Below are 20,687 nucleotides of genomic sequence, written 5' to 3' on the forward strand. Positions count from 1 at the left end.
GAGGATGGCCTGGTCGCGAATGGTGGCGACGTCAAAAGAGGGGGGTTGGAGGAGGGCATGGAGGGCATCAAGGACTGGGGCGAGGGCAGCGGCGGGTGATGGGAGGGAGGAGGGGTGGTAGTGGTCGTAGACTAAATAGGGTAGAGAAGAAGGCCAAGGAGGAGAGCAGGTGGCAATAGGAGACGGAGGGGTGGTGGTGGTTGTGGGCGTGGGCGTGGGATGAGGAACAAAGCTAGGCCAAATCCAAGCCTAACATGAACAGGGAAGCGTAGATAATGGCTGGGGTTGACTTAGGAAACATAACGCTAAGAAACATAACTTTTTTATGTTTCAAAATTGATATAGATTTAAAATATATATAAAATAAATAAAATAAAATAATAAAATTAAATAAAATATTTTTTGAATATTATATTTTTAAAATATTTATATTTTTATTTAGAATATTTGATATTATCCATAATATTTTTTATATTATATTAATTTTTTAATTTATAAAAATATTATTTAAAAAAAATAAATATATATCATATATTATATAAAATTTTAAATTAATATAATATTTAATAATGATAATTTATTCTGAAAGCAACCTGTTACCTTCCAAGGTATGTACCAAACGCAACCAAGAGTCCAGCATACTTCTGGTGGAGAGAAGCACGGGCGTGGCACGTGCACTATAGCGAGCTAGAACCTTCGTTCGCTGCAAGTCTGCAACCAGTTCCTGGCTCGTTCGCTTTCTGCATCTCTCTCTCTCTCTACACGATTGATAGCTGAAGCCTCCACCATAATTAGGGTAGAATAGAAAGGACGAAGAAAAGTGAGGGGGGATGGGGCAGGCCCTGCGGCGAGCTACAGGGAGGGTGCGGCCTTCCCGGTCCGACCACCCGGCGAGGCCGCCGATCAAGAACCCCGAGCGGCCGCCGCCGTCGCCGACGGCCGCTGCCCAGGCGAAGCCGCCGGATGCCCCAACGGTTGGCCAGGATCGACTCGGTATCTCCGATGCAGGTATGACCAGCAATCGATTCCTTTGATGTGCTTTTTGAGCTAACAAAGATGCGAATCCTTCATGTTTTTTTTTGGGGAACTTCGTTAGTCGATGATGTGATTTTGTTGCTTGGTTCAGATTTAAACGGCGAGTCTATGTTAGGCATGTGGTTTTGCTTTTTAATTTCCTTTCTTCATAGGACCGCGAATAGGTTATTTTGAAGTTTAAATAGCGAACAGGGCAAGGTCTTGGGAGCTACAGTCGAATTTTTTTTTTTCCTGGGTTCAAGTTGTTGGGATTGTTAGGGCAAGAATTTCTTTTCTTAAGAAAATTGTAGTATCAGAAGTGAGGTTTATGATTCAAAGACATATAGATTGACAGACGCGTAATGGAAGGTCTTGAATTTGGAAATTGAGGCTGATATGAAGCCTGAGGATTGATGGGAGGATTTGGTCTTCCTTTTGAGAAGATTTTGATATTCTTGCGAATGTTATTGCTGCTGTTACTGGATTAAAGAAAGAAGTAAAGAAAGGAGGAGGACGAGGAGGAGCAAAGAAGAAGGTGACAAGGAGGGTAATTAGGAGTCATGGAACTTACCACACGGAAAGGATGCTCAAAAGTTAATCTAATTTCAATGTTAAAATACATTTCTGGGATCCCCTTAGTTTTCAAAAGCTATATTCTAATTGGAAAATATATTTTTCATGAGTTCCTGCATCTTTTTCTACTAAAAATGCAAAATGAAAGGGAGACTGGTAATGGTTTCCCTTCGACTCAAGACTAGGAACCTCAGAATCACTTGCAGCAAATGTGTGAAAAGCTTATGAACTTCCGGTACCCACCCTTAGATGAATTTATTGGATGAGTCATGCCATCACTGGTCGAACCTTTTGTACTACTAGGACTTATAAAGCATCATTTCATTTTCCACTGCCTCTTGATGGTTATATTCCTTTGCTTCTTTCTTCCTTTTACTATGTAAAAATGGTCATCTTTTTATATGGAGCCAATTGTGCAAGCACTCTGATTATTAATTTTTGTTGATGTTTTTTCTATGTGCAACGTCTTAGCATGGAAGGATCAATCTCAGCAGTATGCAATTTTGACTGTGCACTCCCATGCAGTTGTACACATCTTGTAGATGAACTGAATGTTATGTATTGATGATAAAAATCTTTGTTGATCAGAGAAAGGCACAGTTGAATGCTATCTGTTGATGTGGCTTTCTTTGATAAGAGGAAGCACATTTGAATGTTCAACCAAAATCCTGGGTGGAAACTATTAAAGACAAAGATCTCAGGTCTGCAGAATTAAATGGACTTATGAAATGCAAATATCATGGAAAGAAAAGAATTTGAGCCTCAGAAATCAAAAATTTAAGGCTATGTGATCTCCCTTTTTTTTAAAAAGAAAAAAATTTAAGATCTGTATACAAGATTGGGGTAAACAGAAAGATGAATCTAATAGTGTCACAGTGGGTACTTAGGTGCATCATGTGACTGCCACGTCTTTCAGGCATAAGGATGCTCTAACCCACAACAACAACAACAAAAAAAAAATAGAAAAAAAGAAAAAAGAAAAAAAAGAAAAAAAAAGAGAGAGATTTCAATATCACACAAGTCAGAATGCTACACAATAAATGGGCTCAACTGTATCATGACAAAAGCGAAAACGATTGGGTGGACATAGCAGATCAAGGGTGAGTAAATTACAGGAATGGTGGAGCTTTTACTAATCAATAACAACGATGAAGTTCTAATTCAGATGGAAAGTTCAAGGAGTCTTTGATTAGGAGAAGGGCTCCATCTATGCTAAAGGATAATGGACAGGATATTATATCTAAGATAACATGGGTGGAATTTGTGATGAAGGCCTTGAAAAAGCTTGCTGTGTATTGATGTAGTTTGAAATAGGAATGACTGATTAAGAAGGATTCTTGAAGCTTGTCGGAAGGGTTGGTACATGGCTTAATTTGTTTTGGTTGTATTTATGTTTACTTCCTATATTTTTGGAACACATATACAAAGAAGATTTCCAAAGTGTTAAAAAAAGGTTTACTGGCTATGTTTATGGGTCATAGGTTGATCTATTTTTGCTTGTAATTATGCTTAATTCCTAATATTTTTGGAACCTGTATTTCTGAGTAGCATAATCTACATGACAATAGAATGCCATTGTTTACTCAAAAGAAAGAAAGAAAGAAAGCAATGCTATTAGCTGCAAAATAAATGTCAGCTTAGGTTATCAGTTAGTTCTACAGACTGATGCAGGCCACAGGATTCTGTGCAACTAATCTTACTTCCAATATCTAGTTGTGCTTATTGAGTTTCTTTTGAAAGGATTCCTCTACTGCTTTCCTTAAACAACACGAAAGGCCCTACATTACCTAACATTGACTTGAGAATGACTTTAGATTTAGTTCCATACATGGTCATTTGGATCAAGCTTCTCAGAATGTCAACTAGCTGCATCTATATTGACATCATCATTATCCTTTTGTTCTAGAGGTTACTGCAAGGGATAAAGATTACAATGGTGCCCTGGAAGAACGAGATCCAAAATATGATGAAATGCTTAAGCAGATGGTTGGGAGAATCACATCAAGGCCTGGAGGGAAACTAGAAATGGGTGAGGTGAAGTTAATAAACTCTGTTGCCTGTTTCTTGGCCAGCTCTTAATTTTCATGACTTACATGTTTAGCTTGAGTTTCTGTCTGTCACAGATGTGTAAAACTTGTCTCTATGTTATTTTCTCTTAGCTTAACATAGTTTCTCCTTGAACTTAATATACCATGTCTCACAAATCAAGTCAAAGCTACCAATGTCTGACATTGCCCATACCATTATAGTATTAATAATTCCGAATTTTTCTGTCCACCCTTGGTTACAGGAAACAAGAGTAAGGAAACAGTCAGCATCAATAACTATAGGATTTGAAAAGCTTAAAAAAGAGGTGCTTTTGCAGTTATATTAACATATGAGACTCGTGTGAGGTTGGCCATGTAACATGGATATAAATATGTTGATATATTGTCTAGCTGTATGCACTTTTTCCTCGAAAAAGGAGTTGCAACATGAAATCTTATCAAGACCATCTCTTATGAAGAAGAAAATTTTGAAACACTTGTAATGCGACATTTTAATTATTTCAGCAAAAGTTAACACCCCAATATCTTTTGGCTGAGGCATAGCTGTTGGTCATTAGGTGCCATATAATATTGATGTCTTCTTTTTGGTGTATCTATTTGATCATTTTCTCATATTGAATTATACCTGTGATTATTGCTTGAACACCAAAGTCTTCAAGCAAAATAGAGTTACAATTCAACTACTTTAAGACCTTTGTTTCTGCTAAGAGTGGAGGTGTGTGTGTGGGGGGGGGGGGGGGGGGGGGGGGGGGGGGGGGGGGTTGGTGGTGGTGAGATTTGAGAGTGTGTTAGATTTTATTGGTCAATCCTCAAGGACTAGGAACAAGGTTTACCATATCGTACCGAATTGAGCGAACCCACTTGCACTAAATATCCAAGTCCAAATTTTTGTGGATCTAGAACCTCTAGTCACTAAGTAAAGGGGTCTGACCATGGGGGCAAGCCCCACCTTACTTGTTCACTTCTATAATATTTATCAATTTTTTATGCATAATTTGCCATTCCATGTTTTCATTGATTTCATTTTTTTAATTATAATATATAGCTCAGCTTGGTGAGCAAATACTACAACCTTTTGTGGTTTCCATTACTATTCACAATTCACATTCATTATGAGCTTTTGTACAATTTATGCGACTTGGTTTCAAGATATGTTAACATGCATTTATTTTATTATTAGAAATTTGAAACTTGTCGGAACTAACCACCAACTATTATAGATGAACTCATTGTTGGGGCTATTGCAGGTCTAAGGTCAATTTGTTGAACATGAATGACAGAACTGAGTTTGTAATTTTGGGATGCATACGTAGCTTTTTTAGCTCATAATTAACCATAGGGCCTTGCTTATGCACATTGTCAAATATTCAAACTTCAAAGTAAGAGAACTTTATATGAAACTGAAGTAAAACCCAAAATAAAGGGAAGAAAAAAGATAGCACATTTAAGGATAGATTCTTTTAAGATTCCTACTCTTGAGAATTTCTACAACCGCGCCAACCCAATTTCAAAATGGAGGGGGATGACAATGATTGGCGGATGTTTGAGGCTCCTTAAAAGGCTTAAATCACAATGTGCCGTGTAACCACCCCATAGTAGTGGACAAACTTATGAGTGATGGTTGAGGCTCTCGCTTTACCATCGTGGTGAAGATGTGCTTATAATGATCTAGTTATTGCTCAGTCCATGGAAATCACAATGGGAGGCCATGTCTACAGTAGCTCTCTCCACAAAAAGGTCCAAGGATAGCTGTGGATCTCCTGCATAGCCAGAGCCTAAGATTTTGATTGTAGATGGCTTTTCAGAACCCATGGCCTAGAAAGTCTCAAGCCCAAAATCTATTGGGTGCTAGAATGAGCCTGTGACTTAAAAGAAGAAAGCACCCATTATGGCCCACATCAACATGCTCTAGTGGTTTAGGTTTGTCCCATATCCAAATCTGAGCCATTTGGAACACACAAGTGCAGGGAAGCATGTCATCTGGAATTATTTATTCTAATTTATAGAGGAAACTTTACTTTCTATTGAAATCCATGGCCATGCCCTATGTCGGCTCCAAGCATTCATTAGTCCAATCTAATGCTTCTCTATGATGCCATCCATTGCAAGGTACGCCATTATCATACTAAATCGGACAGTATGGAGCGACCATATTGTACTGTTGTGGTACCAATATGCGGTATGGGGGACATACCAACACTCGATATGCCAAAATAGCCCTCGTATTGGGCGCCCAACATGGTAATAGGTTGGCATTGATATAGGATCTAGTATCGAGATGGTGTACCTTGATTATCGAGCATCCACATCATCTTCTACTTCAACTATTTCATGACATGAAGCTATTGAGGTGGAAGAAGGATAGATAGCTCAAGCATCTTCCTCCAACCCTGTTCAACCATGGCTACTAGCTCCATATCAATAGCTGATTGGGGGAGCAAGCTGGGTCTATTAATCATATGGCTCTAACCTCCTCAGGGCTTAGCCTAAGGGCTTACAATGGTGACCCACCAATCAATTGTAATCACCTTGGATGGTGCAAAGGTAAATCCCATCCTCCCGTTCCACCTAAAGTTTCCAATGTTAATTCTATCATGGAATTTTTAGAGGCACAGCTACCCTTCTTTTCAAATAATTTTAAGCAAATTTTAAGGAATCATGATCTCAATATTTGCATGTTTCTTGAAATAAGTATATCTTGGGAGTTTGGTCTATGCTCAATGGGCTGTTGGTCAACATTGGATTTTCTCTGTCATTGGTTTTGAGGGTTTGTCTGTTGGGATTATTTTGGAAGAAAGTTTTAAAGGAAGTGGATTTCTTTAGCTCAAAAAGATCAATTACTTTTGGCTTGATCACCATTCTAGACTGTTTTACCTTGACACTTATGTTGAGCTCCAAAAATCTGTGTTAGAAACATATCAAATACTTTGTTTGAGGCTCCCATTTGCCCTAGGATTTGTTATGAAGTTGCTGCCTAGCTAAGGCCAAGGCTGTAGGCAAGGATCTAGTTAATGGTGAGGAAGGGCTTATGAGCACACCTCTCCAGCCCTCCAATAGGGAGGTCCTAGAGGTCGCTATTTTCCTAACTCATCTTTAGGTTCCTATGTACGCATGGCAAATTGTAAAGAAGAGAAGTGCATGAGGTTCTCTTTTTGCTTCTTTCTTCCTTGTCAAATGGCTAGTGGAGGGCTAAGGTTAGGTTTTTTGGATGGTGGCATGGAAGGAGGGAGGGAAAGGCTAGGGTTTTGGAGAGGTAGTTTCCCTAGATTTTCCAAATTTTGACCTAATTCTAAGAGATTTTTCCATGAATTTTTCTATGATTTCTTGTTAGACTTTGGAAGAGGAGAGAGGTATTTATATGGAGGTGAGTGGTTCTAGTTTTTGGGTTTAATGAGGGGTGAGGTTGCCCCAAATCCTAAGGCTAGGAAAGGGGATTTAATTGGCTTCTGCTTATTTACTCTTGGGTTGGAGGGGAGATATGGTGAGGTGGCACAAACAGAGGGTCGAGGTGATAGGTGAGTGTTTTCTTTGGAGGCTAGGATTGTATGCTGAGGGGAGGGATTTGTTCAATGTCCATGATTTACTGCTAAGAAATCTGAGTTATGATGGATTTGAGGTGACAAAATTTCATTGGCTAAGGGATATGAAGAAAGGATTGAAGAGGTGGATGGTGAGGATTCGAGGAGAGTGTGTTTCTTTAGAGGGCTAGGATTGCGCAAAGTGGAGGGGGTTTGATTTGATGGTCATGATTAAATCCTAGGAGGTTTTAGGATTATGATGGATTTGAGATGGCAAGGTTTAAGGCTGAAGGGTCTGACTGGAGAATTAACGAGATGGATGGCGAGGATTTAAGGAGGGTATATTTATTTGGTTGTGTTTTTTTGGAAGACTATTGATTAGTGGGGAGGGGGAATGGTTAACATTAAGGGAGAGGGTTTAATTTAAGGGTGAGGAGAAAAGTTAGATGGCGGAATTTGATTGGGTCTTTCTCTCCTTATAAGGATAGGTGATGTGGAAGGTGAATAGATGGTTAGGATGTTGTAAGAGAGGGAGAAAGAATCCAATATGTTGATTGGATGGCCTTGTTGTGACTATCTTTGGACCTAGGAGGAATGATTAGGATTATTTAGCTCTTTAGGAAAGATATGAGATCCAAACATGGGTCACCGACATTAGGCCAATGCATGTTAGAAATTTTGCAACCAAATGGATAGGGTCAGTTATGAAAGATTTGTCATCTAGTAGAGCCAAGGTGAAGGATGAGGTAGGGAGTATGTTAGAATTTTATGAGGGCGGACACATGGCAAGAAAAAAGTTAGGGAGGAATCAAGTTAGTTAGGGAGAATGTTAAAAAAGAGTTGGATTAGTTTGGATAGGATATGATCAAATGTGGTTGAGAATATCTAGGCATGATCAGTCATGAACTCATGTTTGTATGTGATCGGACTTAGTTGGTCAAGATTGGGTATACCCAGGAGTGTTAGTTTGGCTAGATTTGGATAAGATATGTTTGATTTGGTTAGTTAAGATTGGGATTGGGTTAGATCGGATAGACTACTGTTTGGTTCGGATGTATTTAGGATCTTGGTTGAATGGACTATGGTTTAGGTCTGGCAGGTTAGGGTTTATGTTTGATGGACTAGGCTTTAGATTTGGTGGATTAGGATTTTGGGAAAACAAACTAGGGTTTAGATTGGATGGACTATGGTTTAGGTCAGATAGTCTAGGATTTAGGTCAGGTGATTAGGATTGGGCCTAGGATTTATTACCACAGTGTAGGGAAACCCTTTGCAACTGGGAGATGTCTACATTTGGATGCTTGTGAAGTTCTTTGATAGCCACTTTTAGAGATTGGAAGAGAGTTGGACTTCTCCACCAATGAGTTTGATCCTCTAATTCTTTTGTGAGATTTGTTGACAATGTAGGTAAGGTCCAGAATCTTGGTATTGAGTATCGTATTGGTACTTTACCAATTTGATATGGTATGGTCAATATGATATGGTATGCACCCTGTACCCGGACAGCTTCTAACCTTTCTTAATTTTTATCAAGGTATCACCCAAAATTAGGTGTACAGGTTGGCATGGTATGATAAGCATCTCAGTTTTGGATGGTACCAAGTAGTACGATACAATTTGGCTTGGTTCAGATCGATAGGGGCCAGTTCAGGGCTTGTACTGACACACATGGTGTTTGTGCTGGTTCTGATTGGGTATGGGTCGGGATGCGGCAAATCAGGTGGTACGACAAACATTGGTTGTTCTTGTAGGTATTGACGCAACTTTGCAAAATATTATTTCGTCAATATCCTTCAATTAAATGGAAAGTTTGAATGAAAAACATGTATATTGAAACATCTTAACAAGCAATATTTTTTGAACATTGTCTATTTAATGATCAGATGGATAATATTTAAAGATATAGATAGACTTATATGTTATCCAACATACCCATGTATCTCTTTTTTTCCATCTTGCTGAGTTAGACATTTGGACATGCATTAGAATTTCATTCATGTCTGTGTCCATGCAAGTGGCTTCATATGTCAAGCCCTGGGTTGCTTGGTATCACTTGTGCTAGTACTAATGGTTTACAATGAAAAACAATTTGAGACATGGTAGTTTGTGCAATCTTTACAAGATTGCCAACTCTTTTCATAGGAGATTTTAATGTCTTTACTTCAAGCTCGGAGGAGAGAGGAAGAGGGGGGGGGGGTGCGTATAGAGAGGAGGTGATATCAAAGAATTTCAATACTTTATTTGGAATTAGGGTCTTATTGATCTTGGATTTTTCAGTGTTCCTTTCACCTCATGCGGTAATGGATGAGGCCAATCTAGGATGGGGGGGCAGTTGGAATGGGGTTATGGCAGGTGGATCTTGGCTACATCATTCTTATTTACCTTCTGTTGGTCTCTGTGAGGCCTATCCTCTGTCATTCTTATTTACCTTTTGCTTTGATGTGTTGTCGAGGACATTGAAAGAATCAGTGGATATTGGCTCTCTTACACCTTTTTAGATTGGAGCTTAGGGACCTAAAATTTTATACCTTCTGTTTGTAGGTGACCTCCTTGTGGCAAAAGCTTCCATCCGTAATGCTAGGATTCTCAAGATGACTATGGGTAATTATTTTGATATTTCAGGCCAGATGGTAAATGTTGATAAATCTCATATTTTCTTCAGTCCCAATGTAGAGCTTGCTGTCCAACATCAAATACACGTGGGGCTCTCTATTCCTACCATTCATGAGAAGTGGAGCTATTTGGGTGCTCCTTTGTCAGGCCACGGAGACAATGCTCAATTTTATTCCGAACCTTTATAAGGTCAACAGCCGTTTGGATGGTTGGAAGTGGAAATGCCTTTCACAAGCTGGCCGGATAGAGCTCTTATGTTCTGTGCTAACCTCCACTCTATATCTAGCCGCCAATTGCCCTATTCCTGCTTCAATCTTTGATAGGTTGGAAAGATAATTTAGATCCTCTGATGGGGGCCATGTTGCCAGCCAAAAGTAGTTGGATCTACTTTCTTGTGACAAGGTTTGCCATGCAAAGACAAATAGGGGCTTAGGAGTTCAAAGACCTTGACCTAAAAATGTTGCATTCATGGCAATGGTTGCCAGTCGGTTAATTCTCCATCCTCATTCTTGATGGAACAAAGTCAAGGCATCTAGTTACCATTTTTTCAGGAAACTGGGATAGCTATTGTATTCCAAGGAAGGCATCTGCTGTTTGGAGGGTTATTTGTGCAAATGCTTATGTTGTTCAAGGATCCTTTCACTGGGAATTAGCAATGGGCAACAGATTCATAATCTTGACAATCCTTAGATTGACAGTACTTTTAGATCACAAGGTCATTCCCTTCAATATAACTCTGATGTCTCAACAGACCACTATGGACCAACTTTTAGCGCTGGACAGACTGGAAATTAGACAAACTCAGCAATATGTTCCATGTTGAATGAATAAGTCAAATCTTAAGCAAGCCCATTCCTAGAGGAGGCAAAATGGATGGAATTGCTTTTTCTCTGTCTTCCTTTTGTGTGTGTGTGTGTGTGTGTGTTGGGTGTTTGTGGGGGGGGGGGGGGGGGGTTGGGTGTGATGAGGACAAAATGAAGATTCCTGCCCCAGATACAAAGTCATTCGTGCCATTATCCTTCATCTAATCTTAACTTTAATTGGATCTGGAAGGTTTCTGCTGCGCCCAAAGTTAAATTATTTTGGTGGAAAGTAGTTTGTGATTGAGTACCATGCAAGTTCTCTAGCACAATGGTGATCATTCATTATGACTTATGCTGTCACCAGCAAGAGGCATTGGGCCATATTCTACTTAAATTTAAACTGGTTCAAGAAACCTAGCCTTCTATTTTTCACAAGCTGAGGACAGCGTTGCAATTCATTGACGGTGGTTCCCTACTGGCCTTGCTTGCTGGCAACTATGTGGATGTAAGCAGAAAAGCTTATTGTGTTATGTGGGTGGAAATTATGGAATGCTAGATACCAGCTTTTGTTTCTGGATGCCATAACTGTTGTTAACCATCTTTCTGACCCAACAATTTGTTTGTCGCCATGGAGTTCTCAAAAGCCAATACCTCATTAGCCTTTGCTTCCTTCTTATGGTACCAGGGCACTATCGGCTCTCTGAGCTTTCCTTCCACTTCTCCTATCTTAGCATATTGGATGCCCCTCCCAATGGAGTAGCAAAGGTGAATTTTTATAGTTCCATTCAGGGAAATAGTGCAGGCACTGATTTCATCCTCTAATTGTTAGGTCTTATATGCTGGATCAAGTACCTTCCAATCTACATCTATTTTGATGGCAGAACTTCAGGGGCCTAAGAAGGACTAACAACAGCAGTTCATAAGCTTAATATACATAGGTTCTGGTTGTGGGGTGACTCATCCACTTCTCCCATCTTAGTGTATTGCATACCCCCCTTCATCCCTTCTTTCGGTCTTTCCTCTGTATCTCCGCACCCCCAACGCCCCCCTGTCCCTCCCTCTCCACCTCTCTTTTATAGTACACCCTGGAACAGCATGGTGTGGACCCGTACCCTAGCAACCTAGTTGCCAGCTGATATGAGCCCCGGTACCGGTTTGGCGGACCTTGTGGATGACTGTTTATTTCGTCGTTAAATTTGGATTGTAGGCGAATATTGTTTTTATCTCCTTGCACCAAACATTGCAATATAGACCATGATTCTCAATTTTTCAAGAATTTTGTAGATGTTACCTTCTGTTGGAACATATTTCATTGTGTCCTTTCATTGTAGCCCTCTAGTTCCTGTTATAAGAAGTCTAGAAAAAATTGCATTGTTATTATGTCTTCAAATACAGCAAAAAATTGGCTGCTTACCAACTTCCCTAAGCAGAAATGGCACAAGACCATCGTCTCATTTTCTTGCTTCTATTCATGGCATATTTGGTCTTAAAAGTTTTCTGATTTGGGTAGAGAGCATTAGATTACTTCATTTCATTGGTTGAATCAAGTCAAGATTATTTACTAGTGTGTAAGTCTTCAATTGCAGGCTTTCATAGTAGAAAGATACAACAGACCAATGCCAAAACTTCGGAGTTCAAAAGGAGAAGCTGTGCAAAAACCACTGCCTCCAGGAACTCTAACCATTGAACAAGTGCGCCAAATCATCCTTCTTCATCAGGGTAAGTCTGACGAGCACCAAGGGCCCATGGATGTTAATGACATTGCCTGCAAGTTCAGAGTTGATGCTGCTTACGTTCAGAGAATAGTGCAGTTCATGTCATTGCCCCCGGAAGATGGTAGTAGAAAATCTGAACAGTGACTTCAGGTAGAATGGCTAATTGTTTCCCATATCATCACATGCTTTGACTTATAATAAACCGGTCAGTCTGTGATGGATGCTTTTGTATCCTTGAAATATTGAACAGTTCCAAGGAGCTGATTTTATCTGCTCATGTTTCTATGTCATCTTCCAATCTTTTTATAGATGGAAGTGCTGCTAGTTAATTTTCACATGCCCTGTATCATACGAGTAATTGGTATTCATTCAGATTTGAGTGGAACAGGAACTAACCATGATGAGACTGATATCCTTTCTCAATAAAAATTCTTTTTTTCCCTTCTGAATATAAATTTACAGTTAAGTCACATGTAGGTACCTGAGGCCACATTTTCTGGCTGATCAGATATTTGATATTGTGTTTTGTGTGTAGGAGAGTTCATACCTCCCAATGCTTCCCCATAATCATTGAAATGTATTTCCAATAGAATGGTGTTGAGTATAAACCATTGCTGTTTGCTTGGATCTGACAAAGCCCATGGCACCTGGTCTCTTAATTGGATTTAAATGCTTCCTTTGAGGAATTCTTCAATTTCCTCCCAGAACATCAAACAAATAGCAAACCAGTATGCATCCTTTGTCAGCCAAAATTGTCAGTTTGTTATATGGCATGGTTTTTAGCTGTTGCCATTGAGTCCATAGAGAGCTCATATGGGTCTGGTAGCTATGTCCAACTTTTGCTGAGTTCTTTGAAACAATGTGCTTACTCTTAATTTTTATGATGCATGATGAATTATCTTGGTGAAATATTCAAAATTTTAAAGGGACAGAAGGTTTTCGGCAGTTAACCACCTCTTAAGGACATCATTCAAAGCAACTTGCATGTATGTTTGATCTAGCTTATTCCATGCCTGGGCCTTTTAAGTTCAGAAAATCTCATGATTGTGTTGCGTATTCCTGTTTCTGAGAAGAGACTTGAAATCTGAAATAGGTGAAAATCATAACGCTTGGTTAGAATAAACTCTGGCTAGGTTTTTTTGATGAAGTAGACTCTGGTTAAGTTAGAATAAACTTTTCCTCTTCCCTCATTGCCGGCAGCGACCGGCCTCCGGCTGCTTCATTGCTGGACAGATGGAAGTTTCTCATCGGCCTCCACCTCCAACCAACACAACTCTTTTTTGCCTTCTCTCTCCCCTCCTCCTCTCATTCGCTGACCGCCCAACCGTGGGTGTCCCTACGCCTCTAGTGGCCCATCTCCGCCTTCAAACAACTCCTTTCTGCCTCCCCTCTGTTCTTTTGCTCTGCACACAGATGGCGCTTCACCTCCGGTGAGTGAACCATCCACCAGCACAACCTCTTTGGCCCTCACCGCCTTCTATCTTCTATTTGTTTTGATTCTCCCCTTCAGTTCCCTTGTCAAAGTATGATCTATTGAATGCTTGTTGGCTGTTAGATATTTTTCTCAATTTGATGCCATGCAATTGTTTGTTGTTTCGTTACAATGAAGAATTAAGAATGATTTTACTGCAGTATAGATTTGATGTTGTTTGTTTTTCTTGTGTATTTGATCCTTGGGTCTCTAGAATGAGTTGGGCCTTTTATGAGATGCAAGTTCCTTTGGTTAAGACAGGCCAGATTTAGAACAGTAATATGCGGTGAGTTGTGAGCTTTCAATTTATATGAAATATAGCTAGCTTCAACCTATGTTTACTTTTCTTATTAAACTTTAATAATGTATTAAAGTATTTATAAGATCTAACTCCTAGGTGCATTTTATCTGTCCATTCCAGCTTGATGTTAAGTGATTCAGATTGTTGTCATCTTCAACAATAATTTATCATATCCATTAGTAGCATAGGACTCTGACTTGGAAACTATGATGAAGCATAGCTCTCATTATTATGAGGCTTTTCATTTCAAAGAAATTACGCATTCAACCCTTCTAAGCATTCTACTTCATCCCCATGATAAAAAAATCACTTTGTGCACTATTGTTCTGAAGCTAGGACCTGACCATGAACATACGTAAGTTCATCATTACTTTTAAGTTGGGAATTCTCCCTCCAAAGAAGAGCATCGTACTTTTCCACCCTGCTTATCTCTCATCTAATTTCTGCACTCCTATGTCTCCGTCCTGGTGGATTAATTCCAAACTTGATTGCTAGTTTATTGATCATGCTAGCTTATGAGATCAGATCCTAACTTAATTCTTTTGTCATCCATACTAATACCCACTGTCCACTCTTACTCATATTGATGATAAAATCTGCATGTTGTGCAGGCAAGAATAGTAAAAAAAAAAAAAAGGGAAAAATGTAGACCACAAGCTTTCCCAGTCTTCTGGAAGTTTCCAGAAACTCGTTGCCACTTGTGCTTCTTGTCATTGTCCTACTCTTTCGCCCACTTATTGCTCTATCAAACATATTGTTTGCCTCATTTGTTTATCTAATTCTTGAGCTACCTTGTTTTATCTTTCTTGTGTGATTTTACCATCTAGACAGAATACTACATGAATCCCTTGCAGTATCATGTCAAATAATGTCATTGGAAGCGTGTTTGGCTTACAAGCATGATATCAAATAACCATCAAAACCAAGTGACTCTGTGCTCCTTTGCTGCAGTTTTTTTATCTTCACAGGTTCATTATTTACACTTTTTTATCTCATCATTTTCTTCTATATCCAGTGAAAGGGTGGTAGAATAACCTTCTACCATGCTTATTATTGGCAAGAGTTCCATCCAAAGGACACACTATGTTGTTTTGTCGGTGAGGGAAGATGCTAGCTATGATGAAATCCGAGCTGGTAATAAGGCTGCTATCCTTAATTCGAATCCTGCTCATTTGCATGGGAAAATAGATAAATCGGGTCTTCGACACAAAAGTTCTGGGATGTAAAGAAGGCGTGATGATTTCCTTCTGATTCCGTGTACAGAGAAAACTATGACAATGGGCTGAAGCCGCTAGGCCTGTAGTGGAGGTTGCGGACGATGAAGCCAAACAGGGACATGGCTATGGAGACCCTAGGTGATGTTCAGGAATTCTTCTATCAGTGCAGACATGGCGATTATTTCTCGATCACGTTATTGGAGCTTGGGGAGATGGGCATCTCATCGCACGAGAATGTAGTAGATTTTTTTTTTTTCCTTTTTTCCTGTACTGCCTTGAATTGTTTGCGGTGTTACTAAAAAAAGGTTCTGATTCATTTGAGAGCTTGCAATCTTCAAGATCTAGACCTGTTGGGGGATACCCACCGACCGACCGACCGACGGCCCGACGAACGACTCTGACTGGCCGATCGTAAGTCGGGCGACAGGCCAACGGACGCCATCAGCGGCTAACCACGGCCATTCCACGGTCCATTCCCGACCGACTGAACCCAGAGGTCCGGTAGCCGACCCACTTGAAGCTCGCCGACCGACGGAGGAGTCCGACGCCACTCTGCTGGCCACCGACCTTGGGTCGGCCGACTCCACCAACCGCCGTACGACCGCCAGACGTTGTCAGCTCTGACACGGACATGCGGCACAGTTACCTAGGGGCATTGTCCCGCCGAGAGCCGGGTCAACCCTGGTGATTAGACGGCTACACGGCGACATGACGTTTTCACGGCGGCTCTGACAGCCTACAGTGAGTTGACAGTTCCTCACTTGTCCGCGCCATTAATGACGGCGCCATACCGTGCTCCACTATATATACCGGGGAAGGCAACAGTGCAAAGGGTCGATCCGCTCGTCTCTCCCACATACGCAGGCTCGCTCCTCTCTCTTCCTCTCCCTCTCTCCTTCTCAGAGCTCTCTGTCTGCATTTCACTGTTGCCCAGTCACCTCTCTGACTTGACCGTCGGAGGGTCCCCGTCGGAGCCGCCTCCGGTCAGTGCGGACTTCCTTTTGCAGGGGCACGCTCCCCGGCGATCGGACGACGAGGCGATTGGCCGCAACAGATTGGCGCGCCAGGTAGGGGACAGCATGACAAAGACAAGAGCTCAACGATCGAGAGTCACTGGGTCGGCAAGGCGCTCTTCCCGTCGGGAAGAGGCCTCTCCACCACCACCGACGGCGGAGCCTAGCTCTCCGCATCCTGCAGTGACCACGGAGGCCCAGATTGCGGCCATCGTACGGCAGATGACCGTACTGACCGACGCAGTCAAAAGCCTCCAGCAACAACCGGCGGCCCGACTTATGCCTTCCAGGAGCAGCCGCCGACGGCCGCGCCGACCCCTGTCGCCTCCAAGCGAGCGCTCTCAACAGCGCTCCCACGGAGAGGAGGAGGGGCGACCACGGCGCGACGACCGACGGTCTCAACGGCCCTCTCCTTCCCCGTTGGAAAGGGCGAGGAAGGAAAAGCGGCCGCGCACACCGTCGGCCTCTCTTTCAGAATCCTCCGGAGGCTCCACTCCTGGGGTCTCTCAGCATCGACGAGCGGACGACTACGAGCGACGGTTCGAGGAGATCGACCGCCGGCTCGCCCAACTGCAGATGGACGGCCAGAAGTCTTCGAACGACGTCGACTTCCAGACCGCCCAGCCTCTCTCTCGACTGGTCCTCGATGAGCCGATTTCCAGTCGGTTCAAAATGCCGAACGTGGAGCCATACGACGGCTCCACCGACCCAGTCGACCACCTCGAGAGCTATAAAGCTCTCATGACAATTCAAGGGGCAACCGACGCTCTTTTTTGCATCGGCTTCCCCGCCACACTTCGCAAGGCTGCCAGGGCTTGGTACTCCGGTCTTCGATCGGGCAGTATCCATTCCTTCGCGCAGCTCGAGCACTCGTTCGTGGCCCATTTCAGCACCAGCCGAAAGCCGCCGCGAACGTCGGATAGCCTTTTCTCCCTCAAGTAGGGGGAAAACGAGACGCTCCGACACTTCGTGGCGCGATTCAACGCGGCCACGCTCGAGGTCCGGGACCTCAACGAAGACATGGCGGTTTCAGCCATGAAGCAGGGCCTGAGGTCGTCCCGATTTACTTATTCTCTGGACAAGACCCTCCCCCGAACATACGCCGAGCTACTGGAGCGCGCATACAAGTATATGCGCGCGGACGAAGGAGCGTCCGACCGACGCCTGGTCGAGCCCAGGGGTCCGAAGGAGAAGCGAAGAAAAGGTCGGGAGCCCGCCGAACCAAGCAGGCCCCCGGCCGATAGTCGGCTTTCTCCACCCCGACAGATCCAAAAATCACCCCGCCGACAGACTCCGAGGTCGGTGCGTCCCAGGTATGACTCCTACACTCCTCTCTCCGCTCCCCGTGCGCAGATCTTGATGGAGATCGAAGGGGAAGAATACCTGCGACGGCCTCCGCCTCTGAAGGCAAAGGGCCTCGACCATCGGAAGTACTGCCGGTTCCATCGGAGCCACGGCCACGACACCGAGCGATGCATCCAGTTGAAGGATGAGATCGAAAATCTCATCCGCCGGGGGTATCTCGGCAAGTTTCGAAAGGGTCCGCCGACCCGATCGACTGCCGATCGACGCCCCCAGCCGACTGAAGAGGCACCGACTAACCAGCCGACGGTCGGAGTCATCAACATGATCTCCAAGCGGCTGGGATCGGGGACGTCTACAGGGGGGGAGCCGACGAAAAAGCCGCGCCCGGACGACGTGATTACCTTCTCAGAAGACGACGTTCGGGGCATCCAGACTCCCCACGACGACGCTGTTGTTGTGTCGGCGACAATAGCCAATTATGATGTAAAACGAATTTTTGTTGATAATGGAAGTTCGACAAATGTTTTGTTTTACTCGACCTTCTCCCGAATGCGACTACCGACTGATCGACTTAGTGGGGTCTCCACGCCCTTGATCGGCTTTGTCGGAGACACCGTCACGACAGAAGGAGAAATCACCCTGCCCGTGACGGTCGGTACCGAACCACGGCAAAGCACGGTCTCCCTCATTTTCGCGGTCGTCCAAGTTCCTTCGGCCTACAATGCCATACTCGGGCGACCCGGACTGAACGCCCTCAGGGCGATCGTCTCGACGTACCATCTCCTTGTTCGATTCCCGACCAAGAACGGAGTCGGGGAGATGCGCGGAGATCAACAGCTCGCCCGACGATGCTTCCAAATCTTCGCCCAAAGCGACGAGACGAAGGATCCCCTGACAATCGACAAACTGGATCAACGGGAGGAGGAAGAGCGGGGTTCGCCGGCCGAGCGGCTCGAGGCGATCCCGATAGGAGAAAATCCCGACAGAAAAGTTTGGATCGGGTCTCAATTGCCCGACACCGAACGCCACCGGCTGGCGGAGTTGCTGACGGCCAATGCCGACGTATTCGCATGGTCGGCAGCGGATATGTCGGGCATCCCTCCAGAAACAATTACTCACCGACTCAACATCGACCCGACAATGAAGCCGGTGAGGCAGAAGAAAAGGTCCTTCGCCCCAGAAAGGCAGAAGGCCATTGATGAAGAAGTGGACAAGCTGCTCGAAGCAGGCTTCATTCGGAAATCCACGTATCCCGATTGGCTCGCCAATGTCGTCATGGTCAAGAAAGCCAACGGGAAATGGAGGATCTGCATCGACTATACCGACCTCAACCGAGCATGCCCGAAGGATAGCTTTCCACTCCCGAAGATCGACCAGCTGGTGGATGCGACGTCCAGATTTCGACTGCTCAGCTTCATGGACGCCTTCGCCGGGTACAATCAGATCCGGATGGCGCCTGAAGACGAGGAGCACCCCGCGTTCGTGACCCCCAAGGGCCTCTACTGTTATCGAGTGATGCCCTTTGGATTGAAGAATGCCGGCGCCACCTACCAGCGACTCGTCAATAAGGTCTTCAAAGACCAGATCGGGCGTAACATGGAGGTGTACGTGGACGACATGCTGGTAAAGAGCACGCAGATCCCGGACCATGTTCAGGATCTCGAGGAGACCTTCCGCACCCTTCGACGACACCGAATGAAGCTCAACCCGACCAAATGCGCCTTCGGGGTGACCTCGGGGAAGTTCCTCGGATTCCTCGTTTCTCAAAGAGGGATCGAGGCCAACCCTGAGAAGATAAAGGCGATCCTCGACATGCGTCATCCGAACACCAAGAAGGAGGTCCAACAGCTGAACGGAAGAATCGTCGCTCTTAGCCGATTCATTTCCGGATCAGCTGAAAGGTGCCTCCCGTTCTTCAAGACCTTGCGTCAGGCGAACGGTTTCTCTTGGTCGGATGAGTGCGAACAGGCCTTTGAAGACCTGAAAAGGTACCTGGCTTCCCCGTCGCTGCTCGTAAAGCCGCAGGTCGGGGAGACCTTGTATCTCTACTTGGCCACATCTTCTGAGGCGATCAGTTCGGTGCTCGTTCGGGAAAATGAGTGCCGAACCCATCAGCCCATCTACTACACCAGCAAAGTGCTCCACGGCGCCGAAGCTAGATACTCGGAGACGGAAAAGATGGTCTTCGCCCTGACCGTCTCCGCGCAACGACTCCGACCATACTTCCAGGCCCACGCCATCGTGGTGCTCACCAACCAGCCCCTGAGGGCCGTACTGCGCCGACCCGACACATCCGGACGACTCGCTAAGTGGGCAATGAAGCTTAGCGAGTTCGACATTCAGTACCGACCAAGTTCTGCCTTGAAGGCTCAGGTCTTGGCCGACTTCATCGCTGAATGCCCGACGACCGACCTAAGGTCGGGAGCTGAAGGCCCGGGACGAGATTCGGTCTCTGAGCCGGACCCGATCTCCACCTGGGTACTTCACATCGACGGAGCCTCCAACGCTCAGGGAAGCGGGGCCGGGCTCCTGCTCACGAATTCGGATGGGGTAGTCACCGAATACGCCCTCCGGTTCGACTTCAAGGCCTCCAACAATCAAGCCGAATACGAGGCACTCCTCGCGGGCTTGAGGATGGCGAGGGAACTGGGCGTCGACAGCCTCCGGGCATTCTCCGACTCTCAGCTGATCGTGGGGCAGGTCAAGGGCGACTTCGAGGTGCGAGATCCGACCATGATCAAGTATCTTCAGAAGGTAAAGGATCTCGTGGCCCGCCTCGGGCATTTCGAGATCTCCCACATCCCCAGGACGGAGAACGCCCGTGCCGACGCTCTCTCCAGATTGGCAACGTCGGCCTATGATTCTTTGGGTCGGACGTTTGTCGAAAACCTCCAGCAGCCGAGCATCGATCGGGTCGAAGAAGTGCAGCAGCTAACGTCCGAACCAAGTTGGATGGACCCGATCGTCCGGTACTTGTCCGACGGGACCAGTCCCGAAGACCCCACGGAGGCCAAGCGACTCCGATGGTCGGCGTCGCAATATGTGATCATGGACGGCCGACTCTACAAGAGGTCGTTCTCCCTCCCTCTGCTCAGG

At 44.5% G+C, this 20,687-nt stretch overlaps 2 protein-coding genes across 3 annotated transcripts; both read left to right on the forward strand.

Annotated features, from left to right (window-relative positions):
* The first annotated feature begins 657 nt into the window (after positions 1-657).
* On the forward strand, positions 658-12,619 carry LOC105052486 (uncharacterized). Of its 2 annotated transcripts, XM_029266921.2 has the most exons (4): positions 658-1,008; positions 3,494-3,616; positions 9,695-9,754; positions 12,156-12,294. In XM_029266921.2, exons 1-4 carry the CDS (start codon positions 831-833, stop codon positions 12,254-12,256), a joined length of 462 nt encoding a protein of 153 aa, XP_029122754.1. In that variant the 5' UTR covers positions 658-830; the 3' UTR covers positions 12,257-12,294. The 2 variants fall into 2 exon arrangements, with proteins under 2 accessions (XP_029122754.1, XP_010931613.1); XM_010933311.4 differs by lacking the exon at positions 9,695-9,754 and having other exon boundaries at positions 670-1,008; positions 3,494-3,621; positions 12,156-12,619.
* A 269-nt stretch (positions 12,620-12,888) lies between these two features.
* Positions 12,889-15,594, forward strand: LOC140852204 (uncharacterized). Its single transcript, XM_073245172.1, has 2 exons — positions 12,889-15,278; positions 15,365-15,594. Exons 1-2 carry the CDS (start codon positions 15,100-15,102, stop codon positions 15,570-15,572), a joined length of 387 nt encoding a protein of 128 aa, XP_073101273.1. The 5' UTR covers positions 12,889-15,099; the 3' UTR covers positions 15,573-15,594.
* Positions 15,595-20,687: the final 5,093 nt, after the last annotated feature.

Source organism: Elaeis guineensis, chromosome 10, assembly GCF_000442705.2.
Source record: "Elaeis guineensis isolate ETL-2024a chromosome 10, EG11, whole genome shotgun sequence".
Lineage (NCBI taxonomy): Eukaryota > Viridiplantae > Streptophyta > Magnoliopsida > Arecales > Arecaceae > Elaeis > Elaeis guineensis.

Excerpts from the sequence above, each read along its gene's own strand:
- LOC140852204 (XM_073245172.1), top strand. The coding sequence starts at position 15,100 with ATGCTTATTATTGGCAAGAGTTCCATCCAAAGGACACACTATGTTGTT. Across the intron at positions 15,279-15,364 it reads CGACACAAAAGTTCTGGGAT|GTTGCGGACGATGAAGCCAA; the intron begins GTAAAGAAGGCG and ends CCTGTAGTGGAG.
- LOC105052486 (XM_010933311.4), top strand. The coding sequence starts at position 831 with ATGGGGCAGGCCCTGCGGCGAGCTACAGGGAGGGTGCGGCCTTCCCGG. Across the intron at positions 1,009-3,493 it reads ACTCGGTATCTCCGATGCAG|AGGTTACTGCAAGGGATAAA; the intron begins GTATGACCAGCA and ends CTTTTGTTCTAG. Across the intron at positions 3,622-12,155 it reads GGAAACTAGAAATGGGTGAG|GCTTTCATAGTAGAAAGATA; the intron begins GTGAAGTTAATA and ends CTTCAATTGCAG.